The sequence below is a fragment of the Carlito syrichta genome, unplaced genomic scaffold (genome assembly GCF_000164805.1).
Source record: "Carlito syrichta isolate Samal-C Ts95f unplaced genomic scaffold, Tarsius_syrichta-2.0.1 Scaffold309741, whole genome shotgun sequence".
Classification (NCBI taxonomy): Eukaryota; Metazoa; Chordata; class Mammalia; order Primates; family Tarsiidae; genus Carlito; species Carlito syrichta.
In genome coordinates this window covers 143,104-169,335 of record NW_007253837.1, presented here as the reverse complement: position 1 = coordinate 169,335, position 26,232 = coordinate 143,104, and the positions used below count along the sequence as shown (strand labels likewise).

Genomic DNA, 26,232 nt, shown 5'->3' with positions numbered 1-26,232 from the left:
GCCTCGTACACTGTACAGCAGGTGGTCGAGGTGCTGCCTCTTGTCATCTGAACCCAAACACCTACTATGGCTACAAACAACAGTAGTTGAAAAGGGAGTAGGAAGACAAGAATCCTTCCTGGGCTGAAATAACCAGCAGTCTCCAGGCTCTCTTAATGGATTATTCCTCAAAAGGCAAAAGGTTTGGCTGCCTCCCAGCTTTGCCGTGTCAGAGTAGAAGAGAGTGATTTTCTACAACAATTAAACCTGAGTCTCTCCTGGTTCCTTATCACTCTTCCCTCCACCCCCACTGCTCCCTAACCACAGAGGCCTCAACAGGAGGCATGTGTTGCAAAGACATAAAAGAGCAAAGAACTATCATTACTTTAGCATCATGATGACTATCATGCCTTCCAATTAAAAAAAAAAATCACATCACAAGAAAACAACTGTCAGGCATCCTTTTATAGTTTTAGAGAAAATCTCTGACTGAGCCTTTGCCATAGGGCTCACAAATTCATATTCCCTGCAGCTGATTACGCTGCTCTACCATTAGTACCCGTGGGACGTTAATCTTAATGTACTTAACTTAGCAACAGATAAATTTGTCCAAAGTTATGAAACTGTGACAAGCCATAGCCTTATAATCATTTATTTGTCAACGAGAAAAATAAGCTTGAAGATTTCATGGCAGCTTAACAGAAAGCTATCTTCAAGATAAATGAGGTTTATTATTAACATAAATAACACGACAGCATTAAAGTACCAAAGAATGAATCATGAGGAATGGAAAAAGTAGTAAAAAATTAAAAGGCAATTATGACTCACAAATTTCTTTCCCCAGCCCTGGGCACTCATACAAGTTCTGTGATGTCTCCTATCTGCAAATGTTTAATGGACATTTCCTTTCAGATGTCTTCTTGTCATCTCAAGATGAATATTTCTAAAACTGACATCAACTCGCTTCAAAGGAGCCCCCTTACTGAACTCTTAATAGAAGTTCCAACTCCCAGGCTTGAGACCTGGGACCCTCACCCCTTCATCTCCATCTCAACAAGGTCTCTCCTGGCCCCCAGAATTTACGATACAAATACGAAGCACTATTTGTATCTAGTCTTTCTCTTTTACACAACTTTCAGTATATTTCCTCTGTTCAAAAATTTCTGACTTCCTTTATTTCCCACCCATCCTGAGCTTAGATTTCTCTAACCCCATTCTTCCCCATCCTAACTATTCCCAGATGCTCAAATTATATGTGATCCTGACTCCTCACAGCACCTCCCCATTCTGCTTATGTTCCACTTACCTGAAATGCCTTTCCCCACCTTGTCCCGACATCCATCCAAATCCTACCTATCCTCCTAGGTCTTGGAGGTCATTTGCTACAAAGAGAGACAGACTGGAGATGGAGATTCGAGATGACAGAGCTGAAAGGAGTTTGTGGAGTATGATGGGAGATGAAGATAGAGACAGAACTTGCATCAACAGATGTGGAGGGAAAGGAAGAGAAAAAAGGGGTAATGACTGGAATTTCCAGAGAGAGCACTTATCAAAAGTAAGATGAGTTCAGTTTTAGGTAAGAGTTTAATTTTACACAGACAGTCAAACTAGGGCCAGTGAGAGATGTAGAACTAGCACTGCCTTAGGAGGGGCTAGAGGTACAGGTAGCCAATACCCCTAGAGAGATGTGGCCTTATAGAGTCAGTTCACCCATGGATCAAGTCTTGAGAGAAACTGACAGAGGGCCAAGGACTGAGCTTTGAAAAACGATGACATGATGAAAAGGGGAATCTCAAATACACATGAAGAAACCTAGAAAATTCCAGACTGCTGTTAGGAGAAAAGAGAAAAGCCTTTCTAGAATAAGGTGTGGTGATCAATGGTGTCAAGGTTACCTACACTAGCAGCAAAGCTATGATAGTTGGAAAGAAACAGAGGAAAATAAAGGCAGACAGAGACTTTGGATCTATTGTTTTTAAGATCACTGAGATGGCAGTTCCAATATAGTGAAAGGCACAGAGGCATCAGGATAAAATGAGTGAGGAAAGACCAACCATCCAATAAGGTGGGCAGGATTCTCCGAAAACCGAAATTAGAAGGTAACTGAAATCAGTATGCTCAAGTGTGAGCAAAATTCACCTCTGATTTTAACATTCTTTTTTATCTATTCTTTTAATGATAAAAAGTAAAATCTGAAAGAATCGTAGGCTGCAATAAATTTTGATACATCATAAGAATTCAATGTAACCTACAGACTCCAATGTAATTGAATCTAAAAACCATTATTTCTACCAGCCTATAGTCATTAAGAACTTTCCTCTGAGCTAGGTCACTATATAGGACAGATTCACAAGGAAAAGACGCCATCAAGAAAAGATTTTGGTTGGGCACAGTGGCTCACACCTGCAATCCCAACACTTTGGGAGGCCGAGGCAGGAGGATTGCTTGAGCTAGGAGTTCAAGACTAGCCAGAGCAGCATAGTGAGACCCTGCCTCTACAAAAATAATACAAAAATTAACCAGGCATGGTGGCACACACCTGTAATCCCACCTACTCAGGAGGCTGAGGTGGGAGTATCCCTTGAGTCGGGGAGTTTGAGGCTGCAGTGAGCTATGATTGCACCACTGTACTCCAGCCTGGGCAACAAAGCAAGACCCTGTCTCAAAAAAAAAAAAAAAAAATCCTAATTTCTGTGTCCTAGTTTTGCTTAATAGCTTTCCTCAGTCCCAAAGAAAACCAACTATAGAGTTGTAGCAGGTCTCAACAGAGTCTGAGTTTCAGAAGCCAGGTATCTCACTCAGCCACACTCCTTCACACCCAAACAGCTGTCCTCAGAGCACTCAGAGAGGGCTACAAAATGAGAAGAAAAAAAGGAGGGAGGGTTATATCTCAACCACCCTTATGATACTGGAGATTGATAGAAAGAAGATATTGAGCACTGGAATAAAATGAAAAAAAGTAACTGGATGTGAAACATTTGAGTAACAAAATGAGTCATTAAATAACTGAAAAGTCGTTAACAGAGAAAGCACCATCTCCATACCCACTCTTAATTATATGAAGCAGCCCATTCATCTGCAGATAAATTGAGATTTAATGTAGATTATTTACAGGTGCTGTTTCACTTTTAGATGTCATCCTCAATATATTATGCAGCTGTTGTTCAGAGGACATTCAAGGTGTCGACAGATATAACAGTGACAAAGTACTGAAAGCATGGAATGGAAAATAAATTATTTGAAATTCTATCTCTAACTGTCACCTACTCGTTATGTTTGCCTAAACTTAATCAGGTATCATTTTATATAGGTAAAAGAGAAATAGGAGAATGTGTTAGAGGGCTTCAGAGCAACTTCATCCATAAATAGATTAATACCAAAAAGTACTCCTAGTGTTCTTAGGGCTCAGAATCTTTCATTTAAAAAGCAGTAGTTATCTGTAATATGTAAAAAGATTTTCCTTCAAACAGAGTGATCACCTCTTTAAATGCCGATTAATTTCCTTTTGTTTAATATTGCTGGCTTCTGAGGAACAGGGCGTTGTAGCACTGCTGGTGTGCTTTTCTCCCCAAAATGAAGCTTCCTTTAGAAAATTCACATGAGAAGTTGGAAAAGACTTGCTAGAGCAGGCATTGAAATCACAGAAAAGAGAAAGTGCATCATTTTTATATATTTTTTAATTAATGTGTGATCCGAAGCAACTGAAATTGATTCTTTCACACCAGTTTCTGGGTTTTTCAGGAATTATCCCGCCTCTTCTTTAAAAAAAAGAAAAAAAAGAAATCTGAATGTGGGTTGTGGCTGCAGTTAAATTGCTGCAACTTAAAATTCTCTATATATCATTTATTATTTTGTTAAACTGAAGGCTAACTAAAGAGACTGTCAAAGGGTTCTTGGTGTTACAGAATATAAGTCATTTATAGATCGGATCTGTTCCTTCTGTGCAGTGAATCGGTGAATAATGGCTGCAATCCTCCCCCACCCTCATTCTCAAATGAGAGCCACAATTGACAAAAGAGTTCTGAAATAATGACAGCATTCATCTCAACATTTGTTGAGCACTGGCGGTATTTAGGGTTTTAATGTTCACTGCTTCAGACACTGGAAATCCAAAGACCTCAAATCCTGTTAGAAAAATAATCTAGGGTGTAAATAAATTAAAAAATATGAAATGTATAGCCCAATAAAAGAAAAAGATGAGTGAAAAATGTCAGTGCACAATAAAAATGACAGAGGATGTTGTGGGTATTTTTACTGATTTAATAAGCACTGATGTTACATTCTCTGCCAAGCACTGGGGTTTTTTTTTACAAATATTACTTCACTCAGTCCTCATTACCATCTTTATAGCAGTGGACTCCATGACTATCGTCAACACCCCATTTTAACAAGAAGAAAGTGGAGGTACGGAAGGTGAAGTAACCGGCCCAGGGTCAAGTGCATACATGACAGAGCCAAGACATAATCGATACAAGTAGTGTGGCTCCCCCACCCTATGACACACAGTTACTCTGTATGTTCCAAAATCTTGCCAGAGACTATTTCTTGCTTTTGTAATAGTGTAACACACTAGAAAGGCTGATCTTTCTTTTACAGCTGAGATTCAGAGAGATCAGGTGGCTGTTCCAGGAACAGGACTAAAAGTGTGGTTCACCCACAGCAGGTGAGCAGTTGGTGTACTAATCACTGTTGGGGTTGCACATTCTCCGTTTCTTTCCCTGGTTTTTCTTGTCTCTACCGAGAACTTTGCTTTAAGCTTTGTGAGAACACTCACACCGTGAGATCTGCCCTACTCAGTCTTTCCCAACCTTCTCGCTCCTGAAATTTAAAGATCGCTAATAATGCTTTCCATGATAGAAAGTCAAGTCACCTCCATAGTCACAACCTTAAATGTCTCCAGGAAGTGGGAACAGGGAGAGCTGTGAAAAACAGAAAGAGTGGGGCTCTGCCCCGAGAAGTTTAAATTCCACAATTTATAAAACACGGTGCCAGCTGGAGTCACCCCCACGTCCACCCGAAGGCCCGAAGGCCCACCTGTTAGCAACACCGCACGTGCATCACTAATATTCTAACACCAAGGTCACCGGCCACCCAGAGAAAATGAAGCCATCAGAAGAACTGTCTTTGCTTCCCACCAGGACCTGCCACTAGTCTTTCCTCTCTGCTCCAGATGTGATGGTTGAGGTGTCCATCCTCCTTTCCAAGTGTAAACACTTGCTCCACTCTGCCACAACCCATCCACTCACTCAAGGGTCTTTGGTCCACCAGTTCTTTTCTCTTCTGAGCCTTTGACCCGGTCTCCCTCTCTGCTGGTTCCTTCTCACCACCACATAAGGATGCATAGTATTTTCTTAACTTAAAAAAAGACTTCCTTGATCCCTCATGTTCTCCTACTACTTTCTCTTGACAGCAGACTCATTCAAAAATATAGCTTTACAACTCAACACCACCTCTCCTCTGCTCACTTCCTCCACAATCCACTGAAGTCTGGCTGTCTTCCCATCACTTCAGGGAAACTGCTCACCACATTTCCAGCTAAATGGCCTGGGCATAATGGCCTGCTGCTCTGCAGCATCTGATATCCTAGGCCCATCCTTCTCATACCGCCCATCTCGGTGCACTCCAGGGTGTCACACTCTCTGGCTCCCTTCTGCTTTGACAGCCATTCCATCTCTGGCTCCTTTACTGCTTCTCTTTCCCTGATACTCCTTAAGTGCTGGTTCTATCAGGGCTCCACCCTCATCTTCTCCTTGTTTTCCTGAGCATATTCTGACTGACTGATATTATCTACTCCCATGTCCTCAGCTGTCACCTAGATGTCAGGACCCCCAAATCAGCACCTTTCATCAAAATCTCTGTCCTGAGGTTAGATTCCTTCATTCAACTGCCTAGTGAAATACCTACGGTGGGATATTTTAAAGTTAGCATTTCACAGCGGAATTCTCTCCTCCACCCCTTGGACTGTGCCTTCCTCTTTGTTTGATGGTACCCAAGCCAGAAATCTCCTCCATCATCCTCTTCCCTTGCAAACAACCATGAGCTACGTCCTGCCATTTCTACTTCTGTAAAATCTCCCAAATTTATTCATATGGCTGATTCCCATCACCAATGCCTTAGTTTAAAGAGCCATAATCTATCACTAGACTTACTGCGCAAGTCTCTCAACTAGTCTCTGTGCCCCTGAAGCTGGCATCTCTAATTCATTCTCTACCTTGCAGTTACACAGTACAAATCTGCTCCTTGGATGCTCCTTACTGTCCATGGGATACAGTCCACATTCCTTAACACACAGTACACTAAAAGAATATGTCTTTCTACAGCCTTTGTAAGTATGACAAATTTGGTTTATTATGTATTAACTGTTTCAGGTATGTTGGTGATAACAATTATAGTAATAAGTTCTTTTTATTAATAAGAATGCACATAAAGTCATTTTAATTGGACTTAAAATTCAGCACAATTTCATTTATCTGTGAAAAACCACTATCAGTTGTCACACTCCAATTGTATATACCTAATACCTTGCCTAACCTGCTTTTCAGAAACAGTATTTTTTAAATCCAATTACAATATTCAAAATATTACAATTTCCAATAAAATGCATTTATCTGAAAGTGTTTTAAAAAATGCTTTATTCTCATCCTAACTATACCTGAAAAGGTACTTGTCTGTTAACATTGCATACTCAGAGGCTTTTGCTTTTTGAACTGCAATTACCTAAAGCAAAAATCAGAACCATTTTACTAGAAGCACAGAAAGGCACAGAGTATAGAAGAAAGAGAATGGTAGTTGGTCCACACCTCAGCAACTACCTGAATAACCTTGGCCTACTTATTTAATGTCTTTTGACCTGATTATTCAGCTGAAAAGTAGATATAACAATATCTACCACTAAGGGATATTTTAACGACTAAATAAGATATAGCACGCATTTGGCAGAAAGATGGTCATCATAAACATTCCCCCCATTCCCTGGGGATTGTAGTAAAATGCATCCTGCATTAACTCCATGGCCCTGAGGTAACGCAAGAAACATAAAGTGTCCCAATAATATAAAAACCCTATACCTTCAAAATACTGTGAGAAGAGTAGACTTCGAAAGGCTAAGCTAATAAATATAAGCATAGAGACACACATAACAGAATTCTACCAAAAACATTCCTTGAAATGGAGCAATGTTTCTCCCCTACAACTAAAGGAAACTGTCCTAATCTGAAAGACAAAAAGCTCTGTGAAAATCTACACCTTTGTTTTTCCCACAAAGTACTTCCTTATTTATATAAGTTTTGTAATTTACTGTAAAATCATAACAAACTAATCCAACTCACTTGTTGCTCAAGAGAGTTATACAAAGAACCATTCTTTAGCAAACTCATCATAAACCACATTATTTCTGGTGTGAATGCAAGAAAATCATGCTTCCCTGAGATCTTTAAGACTCTCCTGCTAATACAATAACAGTGCTGTAGGCAACCAAACACTAACCAACTTACTTTAAAGGCCAGTCTAGAAAACTGACTTTTAACACACTTGTGACCTAAAACTTGACTGAGGTGGAATGGAACTTGTACCAAAACAGCTTGGGGTTAAAAGAGGGTCAACTAGGAACAGGAAAGGCATCAATGGGTGTGAACCAAAAGAGCACAACAATTCAGCTAGGAAATTTTACCAATGTTTACAAACCAATACACTTCAATTTTTGTACAGCTCATACTGACCTGGTGGGAAAATGTTTCTTAAACAAGATGACTGCATTTTCCACATACTCCAAAGTGAATAATCATCCATGATGAAAGTGCTCGAAAAGTACACAGGGCAGGTACAGAAGCACCAGTTAGGAAAGGAGGACTTCACTTACACCTGAACTTGCCCAACCCAGAGCCGGCTCCTCCAGGACTGACTAGGATCTCTGCATCCCAGTGCTGCTCAGTTCCTGGTCTGTGTAGCCACAGGTGCCTAACTAGTACTATAAGCACTGTTCAATGTTCCAGTTTAGCTATCCACAGCATTCTCAAAAACCTATGTGCATTCAAATAAAAGAAACAAAATTATTGTTTTCTAAAACATTTTTGTCATGGCTAGCATATGTGCTTTAGATAGAAAAATAAATATCAGTGAATGAAACTGTATTTTTACGTGTACATGTACTCACTGAGACAGGGTTCTAACTAAAAATAAGGACATTCTTTGCTGTACAGTAATGAGCTCAGAAGATAATTTTGCTATCTAAAATTATAACAGAGGTACAGTCATTTTATTACCTTTGCTTTTATATAGCAATATTAGCTATTTTAAATTTATTTTTTGTTAAGCCTTTAACAGGAATGAAAGCTTAAGACAAACATTGTTTCTGTGGGAAAAACAGTAACCACCTCACAGCGACCATTTCACAGCACATTTTCAATAAGGCACGGTGAGGCAGATAAAAGTGAGGACCAGTGATACTGTTCAGAGGCAGATATTCCATTGATAATGGCAGGCCTAAGGAAAATATAATGCTAGAGAAAAAGTACAAATTAAAATGAGAAAAATATAATTACAGAGAAAACATCTGTTGCGCACTTACTACATTTAGCTACCCTGAAACTAAAAGGCCAGGTACTTTTCAAACCAATGTCAGAAGAGACGACTTGTGGAGTAAAAGGTCACTTTTTCAGATAGACATCTAATTGGTTTAACTGGATGTTCCTTCTTTGGGCACACGTAGTTGACATCTACCCACCAGCCATTCCCCTCCCCTCTCCTCCTTGCAACAGAATCCAAATTCATTTATCAGGAAGCCAAGTGCTTGCAGAATGTTAGACCCCTCCTCAGCCCTACAGGGTGAATCTTGATAAGGCTAGACAGTTACAGCCTTGTCATTTCCCTTGAAATGACTGTTTTAGGAACCTCCAAATACAGAAATTCTGGCCGATTAAACTTAACAGCAATTCTGCTGAAATAGGGGTGAGAGTACAGAGAGAGGGCTTCTGGGAAAACACTTCCTAACCCTTAAAAAGAGATCATACAACTGGAGTAACATGGCTTGGTGCAGCCACTTTGGTTAACGATTTGGTCATATCTACTGGAACTAAACTCTGCCTAACCTATAACCTAGGCTCCAATTATAGGTATATATTCGGCAAAAGGCCAGAATATTCAGAGAAGCTCTGCTCTAACAAACTTGACCTGAAGGCAATCTAAATGTCTATCAACAGCAGGGTAAATATACTGTGGAAAGCTCCCATGTGTGGCCTATCCATTAACAGAATACTCTGTGGCAATAAAAAGGAATGGAGTACATACTGATATGATACTTGCTAATATGTGGATGAATGTCCATGAAAACTTTATGCCAAGTGAAAGAATGCAGTCAGAAAAGACCACATATTACTTGGTTCTATTTATATGAACTGCTTAGAACAGACAAATCAATAGAGACAGAAGGCAGATTAGTGGTTGCCCAGGGCTAGAGGGAGCGGGGATAGAGAGTGACTGTTTCTTTCTGGAGTGATGAAAGTTCTCAAATTAGATTACAGTGATGGTAGCATAACAATGTAAATATAATAAAACCATTGATTTGTATGCTTTAAATGGGTGAATTTCATGGAATGTAAATAATATCTCAACAAAGCTATTTTTAACTGCATGAGAATAAACTCTTTCCTCTTACAACATTTAATGGTTAATTAGTGAGGATTTGGTGCTTAGAGATGACATCTTGCAACCATGAGTGAACATAGCAAAAGGGAAAAGCCAAAATGCTGAAATGGCTTAGCAGAAAAACAGAAAGAAACTGGCCCTGGGAAATATAACTGAGCAGCTACATTAATCAATTCTGGTACTGTCCTTTGGAAGTTCTTGTAACATAGGGGGAAATATTTCCTATTATTCCTCCATTGTGACTTCCTTGACTGACCTGAAACCATGAACTACAATAGAGATAAAGGACGCTGAGCAAAAACACTCCATTAGTTATTTACAAAACTTTTAGATATATATATGGCATAAATAATGAATAAAATTTTCATTACATACTTCACTACAATTCAAATGTAGGAATTCAATAGAAAAAGTATAATATTTCTTAAAATTAAAGTTGTGCCTAAGAGTAGACAAGCGAATTGAACTTTTTGCTCTGATTTGGAGCTTCTCACAAAAAATTCTAAAAGGCATTTTTTATATCATTTTATAATATCCCAAAAAATAAAGACATGAAGAATGCAAACCAATTATCAATGATCACAAAATATATCATCAGCTAAAGCAATTTTAAGAGTATAAACCTAATCCCAAATCTCTTATATTTACATCAATATTTTCTAATAATCAAGCAGTAGATTTTTTTTAGTAGCAGTTTATTACGGTGAGTAGCCTAGTAAGTTTCAAGAATGGATTGATTACTGATGTGGCTAAGGATAACATATGCTACTATTATAGGTGCAATCATAGTATGTAAACTGGGGATATAAAATAACCATTAGCTAGAATCAATATAATTTCCCTTTGGTAAAGTACTGCACGATTGGACTTAGGAACATCACATATTCCTGTGATGCCAGTAAGCACTGGTAACAGGATACCAAATTAAAATTACAACTGTTACCCATGGCATTGGGTGAAGAAGAGATACTCTGTGTTCTTATATTAACTAATTTATCTAGAGCCAGATTTAAATAGAAAAATATGTAAATATCAGCTGCTACAATAAATCCTGGTCTCTGACCTATCTTCTGTGATGCAGACGTACATTTCCAACCCCGTCCAGAACTGCCAAATTCAAAACATATCCAACTATCCACCACAATTTTCCAATAAAACAGTCCTCCTTTTTGTCATGCCCTAAAGTTTCCACCATTCTTCCAGTTACCAAGGCTCAAATCTTAGAGGAATCAAAAGTTCCTCTCTTCTGAACTCCAGACAAACTATCAAAGCCCTCAATAGGCTCTGAACATTCCTCTTCCCCCCTCACCCCCCCCCACCCATTGCTCCTAACACTCCCTTCTTTTTCCTTTTGTCAAGGCCATCATCCCAATTCAGATTATCTGAACATCACTCCTGGTTTTTGACAATGATCTCCTAAAGGGCATCACCTCTTCTGATCAAGGTAATTGATTACATTTCATTTCACTAGAAGAAAGTTTTGTTTTTTTTAAAAAGTGATTTTTGCTTTTTTTTTTTTTTTTACTGTGTTCCTAGTACCCAAAGCCATCTTGAGCACATACAGAGCTCAATAAATATTTCGTGACTGAATGAAAATCTTATAACTGTGAAATGTCAAACACGGATGCCCCACTGCTCTTGGTTAAATACCACATAAACATCGTACATTTGACCAAAGCACAGCTTCTGTGTAGAAACCCGACATTCAAAAGCTTCCACTCTGTCCCCAACCTACCATTCTAAATTTATCTCCAACTACTTAATTTACAAATCCCCTAAACTCCAGCTAGAATAGGCTATTATAAAATAGCATATTTATAGTTTATACACATATAGTATATATATAAATTACTATGTTTATATATACTTATACGCCATTAAATTACTAAAAAATGCTATGAAGAAAGACCAATTAGAGGAATAGACACAAACTCAAAATGTGTGTCTACAGACTAAGGAACATTAGAGTTAGCCTTACAGATTACGTGACATTTGAACAGAGACCCAAAGATGCTACAGGAGGAAGGCATGTGGCTAACTAGAGAGAAATAGTCCAGAGAGAGGACACAGCAAGGGCCAAGTCCCCCAGGTGGACTTTGTTCTCTCTGTTCTCTCTATATCCTCAGCTCCTGGCACAACAGCTAGACTTCCCCACCCACTCTTTCACCTACTTTTTTACATTTATTTAAGTTTCGCCATATGCCAGGAACTCAAATAATGTTAAAAAATCAAACCACACTTCCAAATATGGAAATTCCTAAACTTTGCGTTTGAGTTTAATTACATAAAAACTTCAACCACACTCATATTCAGCATGACATTTGACCACAAGTTTCCCTCAATCCCCTTTCGAAAACTCCTGCCCCCACCCACCATGTGGTTTAACAACAGATAGTACTCTCGAGTCTCATGCTCAGAATCTCAAGTATAATTCTTTCCATAAGGACAGCTCAAATTTAAATGGAATCAAGAAGCAAAGGTCTAGTTCTCCACAAGCTTTCAGTTCACCCCAGATCAGTAATGCCAGTAGGGCAAATTCCTTCTCTTTTTTAAAATAGAGGTGGGGTCTTGCTATATTGCCCAGGTTGGCACTTAACTCCTGGGTTCAAGTGATCCTCCCCACTTGGCCTCCTAGAAAAACTCTAATAGTCTACAACAAAATTCTGTATTGCTTGCATAAACTGGTTTTCACATCAAAGTCAAAATTAAGTCTCTACCAAAATTTAGAGAGAGGTATATGTGAAATATCCATGTGATTTTTGATGCATCTTCATTTGTTGCTTTCACAATCAATATTCCTTATCTTTATTTTCTGCCATTTTTAAAAATTAATAAAAATACAGAAAGTCATGAGAGTTTCAAGGTCCACTGGCAGGATGTGGACATCTAGGTTGAAAAATAACATGCCCAATAGAAAGACTGTGACAGAGAAAGGGAGAAGTTCTAGGAATAGCAGTTAACAATTGCAAACTGTAGCAATTCCAAGGAATGTAGATATCAAGACAAAGTTCCTCAAAAAAAAAACACCCCAGAAAGAAAAGATTCTGCTGGTATTACCTCAAAAACCCAGGTAGAAATACATATTAAATTTAAGCCATTAGACTAAAAAGGGGGGATAGAAATTCCAAAGCTGAATTTTTTCCCTTGAGAATACAAACCAACTTCTATTAACAATACAAACAAACTAAAATCTACTAATCCTTAGTTTAATTTACTCTTCTGTTGTGTGTAGAAAGATTAACACTGTTCTAAGACTCAAATTACACAGGGCTTAGTATAGCTTCAAACATTTCAATCTCTTCACCCCATCTACAGCTAAAGACATTGTTACAACTTCTCAAGGAACTGCAACCCCACCTAGTACAATGAGCATCCCAAATCTGAAGTCTGAAATGTTACAAAACCTAAAACATTTCAGCACCAACATGACACTCAAAGGAATGCTCACTGGAGCATTTTGGATTTCAGATTTGCAGATTAGGGTTGGATGATCAAAGGGTAAGTATACAATGCAAATACTCCAAAACATGAAAGAAAAAAAAATCCAAAACATATCTGGTCCCAGAGCAGTCCAGATAAGAGATACTCAACCCAACCCGTGTTGTTGTTTACCTAATTTGAAAGTAGTTGGGATTAAAAGCAATATGGATAGTAAGAGGGTGGTATTACTGTAAAAATAGTACCAGCCAAATTCATTAGCTTCTCCACAAAGGTACTTCTGAAACCCTCTGATGTCCTTTTGTTTTCTATTTATTGTACCACCATTATTCCGATAATTCCAATCCAGTAATACTTCATTTCCCAGCATCCTTCTGCCCTTTTCTAATTACTCATCAAGCCATATCCATTTGTCCTCAACAACATCTCTCATATCCACCTCTTCCTTTTCCATCTGTCTTCTTTTTTTCCCATTTTAGTTCCACCACCCTAGTCCAGTCCTTGACACCACCTACCTGCTTAAAATTCCCTGAAGCCTCAAGAAGGCAGAGTGAAATTCTCAGGCAGGAGTTGGGCTGTCCCCAACTTGACTCTAGAATCCTCTGGGGTTACCTGCAGTGTCGATCCCACACACCATGAGAAGTCCAGAAATTCTGCCCTGGTTCATGCTACTCTCCCTTCCTGAAATGGCTTCCCCAGTCTTGTTTACCCAGCTAACTCCTATTCAAGTGTCAAGGCCCAGCTCCAATAACCAAACCTTTCTACAACATTCTCTAAGCCCGGCAGAAATCAACTATTCTGTGATCTGTATTCTCGTTTATATCCCATCTCCTAAAGTTTTTTTCAAACATAGTAGCCATTTTGTTAATAGATCTGGCACCCTGAGGGAATGTAAACTTCTTCTAGGCCTGGATTATTTCTCATTCATTGTCACACCGTCAGCACCAACCACAGCAGCAAATGCACAGCGGTTGCTTCCTGAGTGTGTTTTGAATTAATCTGGATTGTCATTTAACCCTTCCATCATTATTTTTCACATGTTTCTGTCTTACTTCCACCTCTCCCAACCAGACTACAGAATCATTAAAAACAAATGCTGTCTTATATTTTATATTTCTCACAGGGTTTGGCTTTAACTATAAACACTTCACAAACATATGTTAGCTGAATGTTCTACACCACCCCCATTTCTCCTCCCTAACACACTCAACACTCCAGTAACAACTTTCTCCTCACTTGTTCATGGGGAAAACAGCCTCTGGAACAGAAAGAGCTACAGAGGGCAGTCCAGTGGAGCTTAGTTGAGGAGAAGGCCACAGACCATAGCTAATGGGATACTCTTGACTCTGCCGTCACCAACGCCACTGCCCATATGTAGCTACCTTTCTTACAACCAAGCTCTATATCAGCAAGATCAGAAAAACAGCAAGATCAGGAACATAGTTAAACAAAGCACGTCAGGGCTGATACGTTCATTAATTAAGCACAATGCCCACTGATAAAAATCTGTAATATTTGTTCTCCATAACAAAGTGGATAAGTGACAATTTTTTTTTTTAATTACTGCAAAATATTTCCAGTGCCACACAACCCAAATTTGAAAGAGAATTAGTAAGTTAAGCCCTGGACCAGGGTCACAGTCTTTGAAAAGTACGCCACCCTTAATTATACCCAGGGTTCAAACAGTAGTGGTCCCAGGTCAAGATGCTGAACTGGGCAAAAACTCACCCACATATATTAGAAAGAAGGAGGAAAAAAAATAAAAACCTAGACCCTGAAATGATTCAAAATCCCAGCTCAGCTACTACACCCCCAAATTCTTTAAGGGATAGAAAAATTGTGTGACTCTTGGGTACAATAGAACAAGCAAAAGAGATGTATGTGGTCCCAGATGGTTAAAATGAACAAATCTGCAACAAAAGGAAATAGGATTTCCTTTACTCATTCCCAGACATGACAGTCCTCTTGCTAATGTCTCATGCCACAGTTTTAAAAGGTAAGTGGAAGAATTTTAAAGAGTCTCACTAACAGGAAAGGCTTCCCTATTCCTGGTTTTTATAAGGAGGGATTTTTCCCTAAACAAAGATGGCTTTCCACTCCTTCAAGTAACTCCTCCCTCTTTTTTCTTTTTTTAACTCTTGTGAAATCTGAGCTACTCTTAGGGAGAAGAGTAATAAATCCTACCTGGAATACCCCTCCCCACCACCCACAGTCTGTAACTGCATGGCACATTTGTCTAATTCTGGTCAGATACTCTTCTCACACTTAACTGTGTCTCCAATACAGTTCTACCTACAATAGTGGTGATGTTTTGTTCTTTATCTAATGACTAAGAAAACTTTATTTCCCAATTTTTCAGAACTCAGACTGGGGAGAAGGGATCTCTTTACTGGGTCTCCTCAGAGAACTTACCAATTTATAGTTCACAAGACATATTCATGGAAAACACATTAACTCTGGAGCCAAATAAATTGGTTCCACTGAATAAACTTTCTCATCCAGAGGTTTAAGTGATTCATTAAGCTGAGTTTAAAGAATTTACTTGCCTTCAGGTCCCCAAGTGAAGATGTTAATTGATGAAAAAAGGTCTACATTTCATTTGTCAGGTCTTAGAATAAATATCTTCTGTACTTAATGCTTATATTCAACAATTTAAAATCTCTACTTTTTTCCTATGTATTTCAGGTCCCTGTAAAAACAAAACAGCTATCTTGCCCTATGTTATAACATTTACATACAATACACCTAATTATGACCCAAAAATGCTTTTAGAAAGTACTCCAAGTGAATACCAGATTTTGTTTTACAACAGCATTTTCTATTACTGTATGAGAAATTCAGTGCAAGGTGCTTCCAACATTACACTTTTAATTTTTACAGCCTCTCCCTAGGTTTCATAAGGGTAAATGCAATTTTATGATCCTTATATGCCAATGAAGGAGCTGAGGTTAAACAAATATACCGAAGTCAGATAGCAACTACCATGGTGAACTGGAATCAGGCTGCAGTTCTCTCTGACTTGTAAATTACATCACCAAAGCAGGCTACCTTCTAGGAAACCACATCACACAAAGAAGTCGAGCTTCTCATGTGACTCAGTGTGCTGCTCTAGGCTTCCATAATGAATTTTTGTTGTGTGGAGCCCTGCAAAGCTTAAAAGAGAAAATATATTCAAGCACAGCAAAGCAGTAGCAAAGACACAATTATCTTACTAACAGCTCTGTGCCATTTTAAGCTGTCATTCTTAAATATCAGAAGGAAAGAACATAGTTTTTATACAGGTTAAGAATTTATGGAGTTAAAAATCTCTTAACATTCTTTCATTTAATTGAAAGTTTTATCATACTGTTATCCAATTAATCTTTCTCAGGGCAATATCTACTTCATTTTCCCTACAAAATAAACTGATAGTATAAATTACACTGCCTATGCATGTATAATAATCATAATAAAAAGGTGTGTCAGGAAAATGACCAGGAAGTGTCATTATTGACTAGACTTACAAAAGACATGTTCAAATAAAGGGAAAAAATGTTTTACAGGGGGAAAAAAAAGACTTCAATTTTTTTTTCTCCATTCACTCTCTATTGTTTGTAGTAACAAAAAGTTTTCTGTCTCTCTCTCAGGATCGTTTCACTGTATTTTTATCATCACAACCAGTCACAGCTTTGATGTCCCCCAAATCTCTTCCTAATAACAGGATATATGAAATGTTTACTCTTTTCTCACTTTTAATAGACAGAAAAACATCGGGGTTAGAAGGAGCTTACTAGATTGCCCAAGATTGTAGAACTTGGACTTAAATGCAAGTTTTCCTGACTTTGGAGCCTAAACTCTCACCATATACCATTCCGACTCCCCTTACAATGTCCTCAGAAAGGCAGCCACACAGTTCCCAAGTTCTCTTGGCTTTCCAGAACCAACACCTTTCTCTTCTCCATCATGAAAACTTTCCTATCCTGTGTCTTACTGATTCTAATTTTGTTAGGTTACTGAAATCAATCTAGCCTAAATGACTTATGACTGGGTTATGTCCAGCACAATGCCTTTCACATGCTAGTTGTTAAATATTTTATATGGCTGACAATCATTTACATCTCAAAAGACATATCTGCATTTGAAGGCATAGATGTCTTCAAAAAAATCTTCCTCTAATTAGCTTCTTATGGCCTAAATTGGCATGCCGCATGGACCGTAATTGAGTGTTTCTTTCGATGCCACAGAAACACTCAATTACTGTAGACTTCCCTTACCCATGGTTTTGCTTTCCGCAGTTTCAGTTAACTGCAGTCTGAAAAATGCCAGAAATAAACCGTTCATTAGTTTTAAGTTCTGAGTGGCACGATCAAATCTCATGCCATCTTCCTCTGTCCCACTCCATCAAGCCCAGGATATGAATCCGCTCTTTATCCAGCACGTACACAATGTATGCACTCCCCACCAGTGAGTCACTTAGTAGCCCTATTGGCTGTGAGATCAACTGTCATGGTATCATAGTGCTTGTGTTCACGGAGTCAGTACTTTATTTAATAATAGCCCCAGAGCTCAGAAGTAGTGATGCTGGCACACTGTCATAGCTGTTCTATTTTATTACTCTTGTTGCTCATCTCTTATTGTGCCTAATTTATAAATTAAACTTTATCATAGGCATCTATGTATAGGAAAAAAATATATTTATGAAGGGTCAGAACTATCTGTAGTTTCAGGCTTCCAGGGTCTTGAAATGTATACCCTGTGGTTAAGGAGAAAATACTGTATATATCTTCTAAAAATTCACCCATTTAGGAAAAAAATCAGGGAGGAGACTAATCACATACACTGCATTTGAACCTCCCCGCTGTACAAAAACTCCCAGAGTCGTCTATTGCACTTACTGCTGTCTCCTTCGCATTTATTCCAGGGCCTGAACAATAGATTCTCATTAAATACTTGGATGGATGGATGGATGGATGGATGGATGGGCGGACAGATGGACAAAGGATGAATGCATGAATATGAGTTATTTAGAGATGGACACATAGTTATAGACTATACAGTCAAATCAGAGTCTATTATCTGTATGTATAATGAGAGGAAACGTATTTTATGGTAGAATTTAGGTCTATTAGAACCCAATTTAAAATATCTTCAATGTGTAGCACATCTATAACCACTCATGCATTAATTATACAATATACTCATTTAAAGGAACTAATTTTTAATTTTTCTACAAATTTGGCTCATATCATAAAATCAGCTACAGTATAATATTTCTTTCAAGTTTATTTATTTTTTATTTTTTGTAGAAATGGATTCTTGCTATGTTTCCCAGGCTGGTCTCGAACTCCTGGCCTCAGGCAATTCTCCAATCTTGGCCTTCCAAAATCCTGGGGTTACAGGCATGAACAACGACTCCCAGTCTTCTTTAAAGTTTGGTTTGCCAAAACAATCTTTCACACGTCTCCAAGCAATGACAAAAAAATGAGCTACTAAAAGAAATGCTCACAAATATAAAGTCAAAGGTATGTTTAATGTGGCTCCTCAAAAGTCAAGTTGACCTCACACACTTCTATTTCCGAGTGGGAATGGCAAATTGCCCCATCCTGTGGTACAGCTAAAAGGACACTTCTGTTTATTTAACCTTGTAATTTATTCTCTATTCAGTAAATGGTGAAATTTCTGTACTAATATGTTTTAACAAATGAAAAAATAAACATGCCAAATCAAAGCAGAAACCATGATTTTTATGAAGTAAAAGTGCAAGTGTTCATTAGAATTCAGGAAACATAAAATTCCTTTGTTTGTTTGTTTGTTTTTAATGTGAGAGAGAGTTTCCACAATTATGACCAACGGAGAGGTCATTGCACAAGGTTCTAATTCCTTCAACTGCTTACCCAGGAGGCTCAACTGTCTAGCCCTGTGGGAGATTACAGGGTACCAAATACAAATCATAATAATTATCATATTTAGAGACAAGATGTTCTACTTTCTGGTCAAAATAATTAAAATTTCACAGAGAAATTGAACTTCAAATTTCAAACTGTTTCCTTCAGGGTCGGTCCTAACTCCTAATAATGGAAATGTTTCCTTTTTCCCCCCCTAAAGCAACTTCAATCTAAAGTTTTAACTACAGCTAAAGACAAAATCTCAAACTAGGATTCTCTCAGTAAGAACTGGCTTTGGAAGGTGAAAAAAGCACTGCCTGGAGCAGAAGTCAGTTCAAGGGCATTTCTGAGGTGTGTGGCCCTGAGCTAGGTTCTTTCCTCTCCAAACCCTGATGAGCACCTCTGTAAAGTGGGCAGGACAAGGACAATCACTAATACTCCATCCACAGTTCTCAAGAAACAGCAAGGGTTCCACCTTGGAGACACACACTCCTTTGTTCTCACAAAGCCACTCTGATTTTTGACTTCACAGCCTGTAGGTCAGGAGCAGGGTGCCACAACCTCACTACTATCCCCCTGTGCTAGGCTAAAACACATGCCCCTCTGAATCAGGGATGCTAGCAAACATAAAAACTCCTACAGGGCCAGGGGGCTCAAGGAAGAAGCTCATCGCATCATCCCTCTCCACCTAAAACATCAGCAAAAAAGAGCAGTAGTAGAGGATAAGTCATCCGTAAATGAAACATTTAATTAACCAAATATACTCTTCTTCATCCAGGCCATAACAGAATTTCCCATAAGCTGCCCAGTGACCTTTAACCTTTGAACCTTCAGATTTCACCTACATTAGATAGGAGTTTGGACTAGATAATCTCGAAAGTTCCTTTTAAATCTAAATTTTTAAAATTATGTATCATATATATTTAATCTTTGTAAGATTCGGTCTCACTAAAGTCATCCTATTACATTTTCTTGGGAAGTCAATGGAAGTTCCTATTTTATAAGAGATTCACAAACAGGAAGCTCTCCTTGATATGTTTCTTGTAAAGGTCCCTATTTCACTATTAACTAGGCAAACTCTTCCTGGGAGCTCAAAAATAAATGCCTTTCCCTCAGATGAATATGCAAATGACTTGAATATGCAAATCTAAAGACCGGGTCACTGTTACTAGGAAAACACTTAAATGGTAGGTACTACCATTTGCCTGAAAAGAAAAGAAGAAATGTAGGATACCTGGCAACCTGGCACGCATTTTTTTTTTCTTTTTTTGTGAGGAGAAGCGTGGAAAAGAGACAAATGTAACATTCAGGAGTAGCACTCTTTTGTGAGATATAGTCTTCAAAATATTTCGGTTGGCCTATTTTGCAACCAAGGCCTGGACTCCTCACAATTAAAGATTCCTGCTCTGCACAATAAACTTTTTTTTTTTCTATTTACCTAACACACTCAACTTTCCATAAACAGCTGGTGTATGGCTCAGTTATTACTGAGACCTTTCAGAGTACACAGAGCAATGGCTGCTCTTTAAATACAGTATAAAGATAAGGGTCTGGCCTACAATATGGCTGGACTTTTCTCTTGGCGATGCGTTCTTTTTTCCTCTCCCCTCCCCCTCCATGCAATGCATTCTTAAAGCATCAACTTTTTAGCCCTAAAGGGCAAAAAAGTGGCTATAGGCTTAGTGTCTATCTCTAACAAAACTATCATTCATCTGTAGTGAACTGAGAAAAATAGAAATAATATATAGTATGGTTTTTAAAAGAGAAATCTATTCCATTCATGAGTCCATGCTTTATTCTGAGATCATACCCTTCCTACATTTGGCTATTAAAGATCCTCACTTTTCCATCACAAAATGGACACAAAGGCATAAAGCCAGACACGGTGTGGCATGCCAACAGTCCCAGCTACTTGAAGGCAGGAGTTTGAAGGCAGGAGGATTGCTTGAGACCAGGAATTCGAATAACGTAGTAAGACCCTTTCAAATAAAAGGGGAAAGAAGGCAGCACAATTGTTTTTCTATCTTATCAAGTCACTGTCATTTAGGCATAAGCCTGGTGTGTTTATGACAGATTATAAAATGATGAGGACGGCAGAAAGTTAATGCTCTTCCTTGAAAAACTTACAACTTGATCATGTTCTTGGTCTCCCCATCACTTTTTTTATTTTATCGATTCAGCATGAAATCAAAATGCCTAGGAAGCATTCTCCTCTAGAATTAAGAATAGCTAGTCATTGTAAAGCTTAGTCATAAAAAGTATACAGACCACAGAGTTAGCAAAGATGGCAGTGACCAGAAACAAATCAAAATATATAGCCTACAAGATGAATGTGAACCCATGAGCCTAAAGACCCAGAAGCCTCAGGTTTGTACCAAAACTTAATGTGCATGGAAGAAACAATTCCAATGGAATGGGGGGTGCCTGGAGCATACTAGTGTTAGCAAATGGCAAAAATAAAATAAATAATAAAAAATAAATCATATAGCATTAAAGTTGGACTTCAAAGGCTAAAACATCTATTGATGTCCAAAGAAATAAGCAATTTAATAGCCACCAGAAGAACAAGCATACAAGAATTAATTTTAGTAGATCTCAAACTTGTCTTGAATCAACAGTCTTCTTCTCATATCACTGTGTTGGCTGAATATCACAATGCAAAATACCCACACAATAAGTATAAGAATTCTGGTTGGAGCCAGGTATGGTGGAGCATGCCAATGGTCCTAGCTACTTGGAAGTTTGAAGACAGGAGGATTGTTTGAGACCAGGAGTTCAAATAACATAGAGAGACCTTCCCAGTAAAAGAATGCAGCACAATTATTTTTTTCTCTTATTAAGGCACTGTCATTTAAGTATAAGCCTAGAGTTTTTATAACAGAATTCAGGTTTATAAGATGAAAGCGTAGTGAACAGGCTCAGATGGCTGTGGAAGCATATGTGTTCTTGGAAACTAAAAACCTCAACAAGGAAAAACACAAATATGGAGAGGAATGGAAAGGAGACAAATGTAACATTTAGGATTAGCACTCTGTTTCTACAAAAACATGAAAAAAATTAGCCAGTGTGGTGGCACGTGCCCACAGTCGCAACTACTTGGAAGGCTGAGGTGGACGGATCGCCTGAGCCCAGAAAGTCGAGGCTGCGATGAGTCATGATGGTGCCACTGCATTCCAGCCTAGACAAGAGTGAGACCCCAACTCAAAAAAAAAGAGAAAAAAGAAAAAAAGGCATTCCTGTGTGTTATGCGTAACAGACATAGTAAATATTTGTTTGCAGTGTTTGTTTAATGAGCCATCTCTTTAACTTTAAGTGAAATCAACAAAAAGGCCATAGGTGCATGGACGTGAGATTCAGATTAAAGTTAGTCTTAAAATAAAAATAAAATATGAACAGTGTCTTCAGAAAAAAAAAAAAAAAACTAGAAAAAAAAATCATTTACCCAAAAGGGTACGTGGTTGTACTTTCCACTGTCCTGTTGGCCATGCCCGTCTGAGGTGGCCCTTGGTAGCAGTGACCAGGAAACCAGTAGTAAGTCATCTGTCTCTGCATTAGCCAACTCATTCCTACTCCCAAAGTGTTCTTCCACATAGGGACCCTCTTGCCTCTCTTTCAACACTCCACAAGAGCCCTCTCCTCCTCAAAACCCAGTTCCGTTTTCATAGTCTATACACACACACACACACACACACACACACCCCTCGGCTTAGAAATCTCTCTCTAATTCTGCTACCCATTATATTTACATATTCAATAGGACATCGGATGACTGATACAAGTATTTTCTCTAGGATTGGATCAGGGATAATCTGGGATAACAAAGAATCTAAATATTATTCATCAAGTATTTTGGAAAAATTACAGTTGGCGATTCCATTATTCTAAGTATAAATATTTCTGCAGAAACAAAACCTCACTATCAGAATTCAATCTAACCTCAAAACAAACCATTACCTGTAACTATCAGAATTCAATCTAACCTCAAAACAAACCATTACCTGTGCTTAATGGACCAGAGCCGTTAAAATGCCACCAAGGAACCGGACCCATCTGGGCATTTGGTCCAGAAATTCTGACAGCAGAGCAAAGAGCCCAGATCGCTGACTCCCCTAATTAAACTTTCCCAAGGCTGTATATTCTGTGTATCACAAGCAAAGCCCTGGAATTCCCATCCAGAAGTTCTTACCTACCCAATTATGCCCATCTCTCCCTAAAACTTGTGTTACTAGAGTCTGTCTTTGAGGACTGATTGACACAAAATGACCAAATGGACTTTCAAACCCAAAGAAGAGGGCAGGCGGATGCCCTGACGATCTGGGCTGGTCCTGTCCTTCACTCTGGCCCCCACCACCCAGTGGGGTTAACTGGGATTGTTTTGTGTCCTTTCTCCTCTTTGATGCACTCTGGTATGAACATTTACCTCTCAGGGTGGCTGAGGACTGGGCAGAAGCCAGAGCTGACACAGAATCATTTTTTTTTTTGAATTGGAGTCTCACTCTGTCGCCCAGACAGGAGTGCAGTGGCCGCTCCCGGCCACCGCAGCCTTGACCTGCTGGGCTCCAGCAATCCTTCTGCCTCAGCCTTCCAAGTAGCTGGATCTACAGGCGCACACTACCATGCCCAGCTAATTTTTTGATTTATTGTAGAGACGAGGTCTAGCCAAGTTGTCCGGGCGGGTCTCGAACCCGCGGGCTCCACTCATCTCAGCCTCCCAAAGCGCGGGATTACAGGCTGAGCCACCGAGCCCGGCCAGAATCATCTTAAGGAAGTAAAAAGGAGAAGATGTCTACAGGCATTGAGAAAAAAGTTCCTAGGAAGGTAACTTCTGAAGACCTTCCCCAGCAAGGTCTTTAGGAAGCTGCCTCCCCTCACTGTCCTCACCAACACATACCTCATATGCTCTTCAACATACAGCAATTGAGATTTTACTCTCCAGTATTAAAACATTTAACATTTCTTTTTCAATGAAGGCTATCCTGAGCTTCTAAAGAGAGTTTTTTTTAATAGAATTAAAGTAAGGCTGAGAAACACTTCAACTTAATCCTCTAAAGTACATATATCACTTACTTGATTTCCAGCCACTGAGGTGGTACAGATGTGATGTTATCCAGCCATGAACAATTTTATATTTAATATTAAGTATATATGAAGTTGGGAATGACAGAGAAAGACTGGCAATCCAGAAGCCCAAATATTCTCTTACATGCCACGGAAGGGCTACTTGCTGGGACAAAATGAGGTTCCTTATAGAAAGAAACATCTACAAGGCCTGGTCCAACAGAGACATCCCTCAAATTACCAACATGGATTGTCTGTCTATACTGTGCCTGGCAATGGGCTAAATAATGGGAATAAAAGTGAGGTAAGAGGGAAACCCTCTCTTCAGGAGCCCACAGTCAGTAAGAGAGATACACTGCACACTAAATGTTATAACCCATGGGACAGTGACCTAGTAGCAACCTATCAAGTATACTTGGAGCCCAGAGAGGGAGAAAGACAATCTGCCCAGGAAAGGAACTCAGAAAAACTCCCATAGACATAGGTCACCACACCTGGACCACGGACCAGCATCTACCAGTCTATGGCCCATTAGGAACTGGGCTGCACAGGAGGCGGTGACCAGCAAGCAAGCAAGCAAAGCTTCATCTGTATTTACAGACTCTCCCCCTCACTCGCCTGAGCTCCACCTCAAGTTAGATCAGCAACAACATCAGATACTCAGAAGTGTGAACCCTAGTGTGAACTGTGTGTGTGAGGGATCTAGGTTGTACACTCCCTTTGAAAATCTCATGCCACTGCAGATCTGCACAATGAACACGATGCACTTGAATCATTCTGAAACCATCGCCCCCACCCATCCATGGAAAAAGTGTCTTCCATGAAACCTATCTATGATGCCAAAAAGGTTGGAGTCTGCTGCCATAGAAGATACAATACTTCAACTGGATATTAAAGAAAGAGCAGGAGTTAACTAAAAAGATAAGTGTGGGAAGGAATCCTTCAGACAAAAGAATCACACTCTAAACCTCTCTTTCTCTCCCTCTCTCCCTTCCCCTCCCATGACATTGGGTGAATAAAACTAATCTTTCAATTTTAAACTAGCTAAACTAGACTTTTTAATTATTCTTGAGTTTTCTCCAATAGCTATTTGTTTTCAGCTCATAATCTATTTTTAACATCTACAAAAGTGATCTAATAAATCTGCAGAGGTAGCAGAATTTTTACAACAGTAATAACACTAGGATGAAACTCGATACCATCGATTACCTTTATGGCCTCGTGTTCAGGTTCACACTTCAAGGCCATTCAGGTAGAAAGGAAGCTTCACTTGCTGCCTCAAGTTTTCACTTCATTTAGCACTTTTAAAATTCAGTATGAATTAATAAAATTCAAGAATTATGCATCTACTTTCAAACTAACATGTTTTCAGTAAATCGCTGATCACTTTATTTGAATAACAAGATTTTTACAAGATGATTTGTTATCCTTACCTCCATGGGAAAAGCTTTGAAATTAACCGTGTGCTCGGAACCACGCTGGTTTTCTCTTCCCCAGTGAAATCTAACTTCGTATAGTTCAAATTCATGCCCTTGAGGCAATGGTCCTCCTGACAGAACTGAAAAAGAAAATAAATTTTACTGAATTAGATCACAAATTTATTAGTACAGCATTATAAATATCAGAGACCTTCTTTACTTACCAAATAGCTTTCATAAGCTCTACGGATTAAATCCGCAAAGCCAAAATGAGAAATATATCTTGACTGTGAGGTGAACTTGAACTATCTAGGTTTGACTGAAATTCTTCTAGTGGCCATTCAGGTACAGTAGAAGTCCAAAACTAAAAATCTTGGTAATGACATGTACCAAGTTTAGGAGTAGACAAGGAAAACAAATTCCTCCCTGAGACTGAAACCTAGCACAGATTAGAAGACAAGACTATGGTTTGAGTCTCAGACTGATCAATAATTTGTATAGATCTATCAATAAATTAAATCATGTTGCAGATCATTCATTTGTACTAACAGGCTTTCCATTTAGAGAATAGGTGTATAGACTAACAATATTATCCATGAAGAGGATCAGTATTAAATCAAATGACAATGAAATCATACTTAAAAGACAGGTGGTCAGTCAGCATTACAATCAACACAAACAAAACTGTGATAAAATATTAACAATAAGCCAGGCTTGGTGGCTCAGCCTGTAATCCCGTGCCTTTGGGAGGCTGAGGATTGCCTGAGCCCGCAGGTTTGAGACCCGCCTGGGCAGGCGAGACCTCATCTCTACAATAAATCAAAAAATTAGCT

The 26,232-nt window shown here is 38.8% G+C and overlaps 1 protein-coding gene across 2 annotated transcripts in view; it reads right to left on the bottom strand.

The window, feature by feature from the left end:
* Nucleotides 1-26,232, bottom strand: part of CA8 (carbonic anhydrase 8) — a 97,172-nt gene that overhangs the window by 57,202 nt on the left and 13,738 nt on the right. For both annotated transcript variants that reach the window (XM_008067742.1, XM_021717447.1), the window contains exon 3: nucleotides 25,415-25,539. In XM_008067742.1, the coding sequence (XP_008065933.1) occupies nucleotides 25,415-25,539 (125 nt within the window). The remainder of the gene's footprint in view (nucleotides 1-25,414; nucleotides 25,540-26,232) is intronic.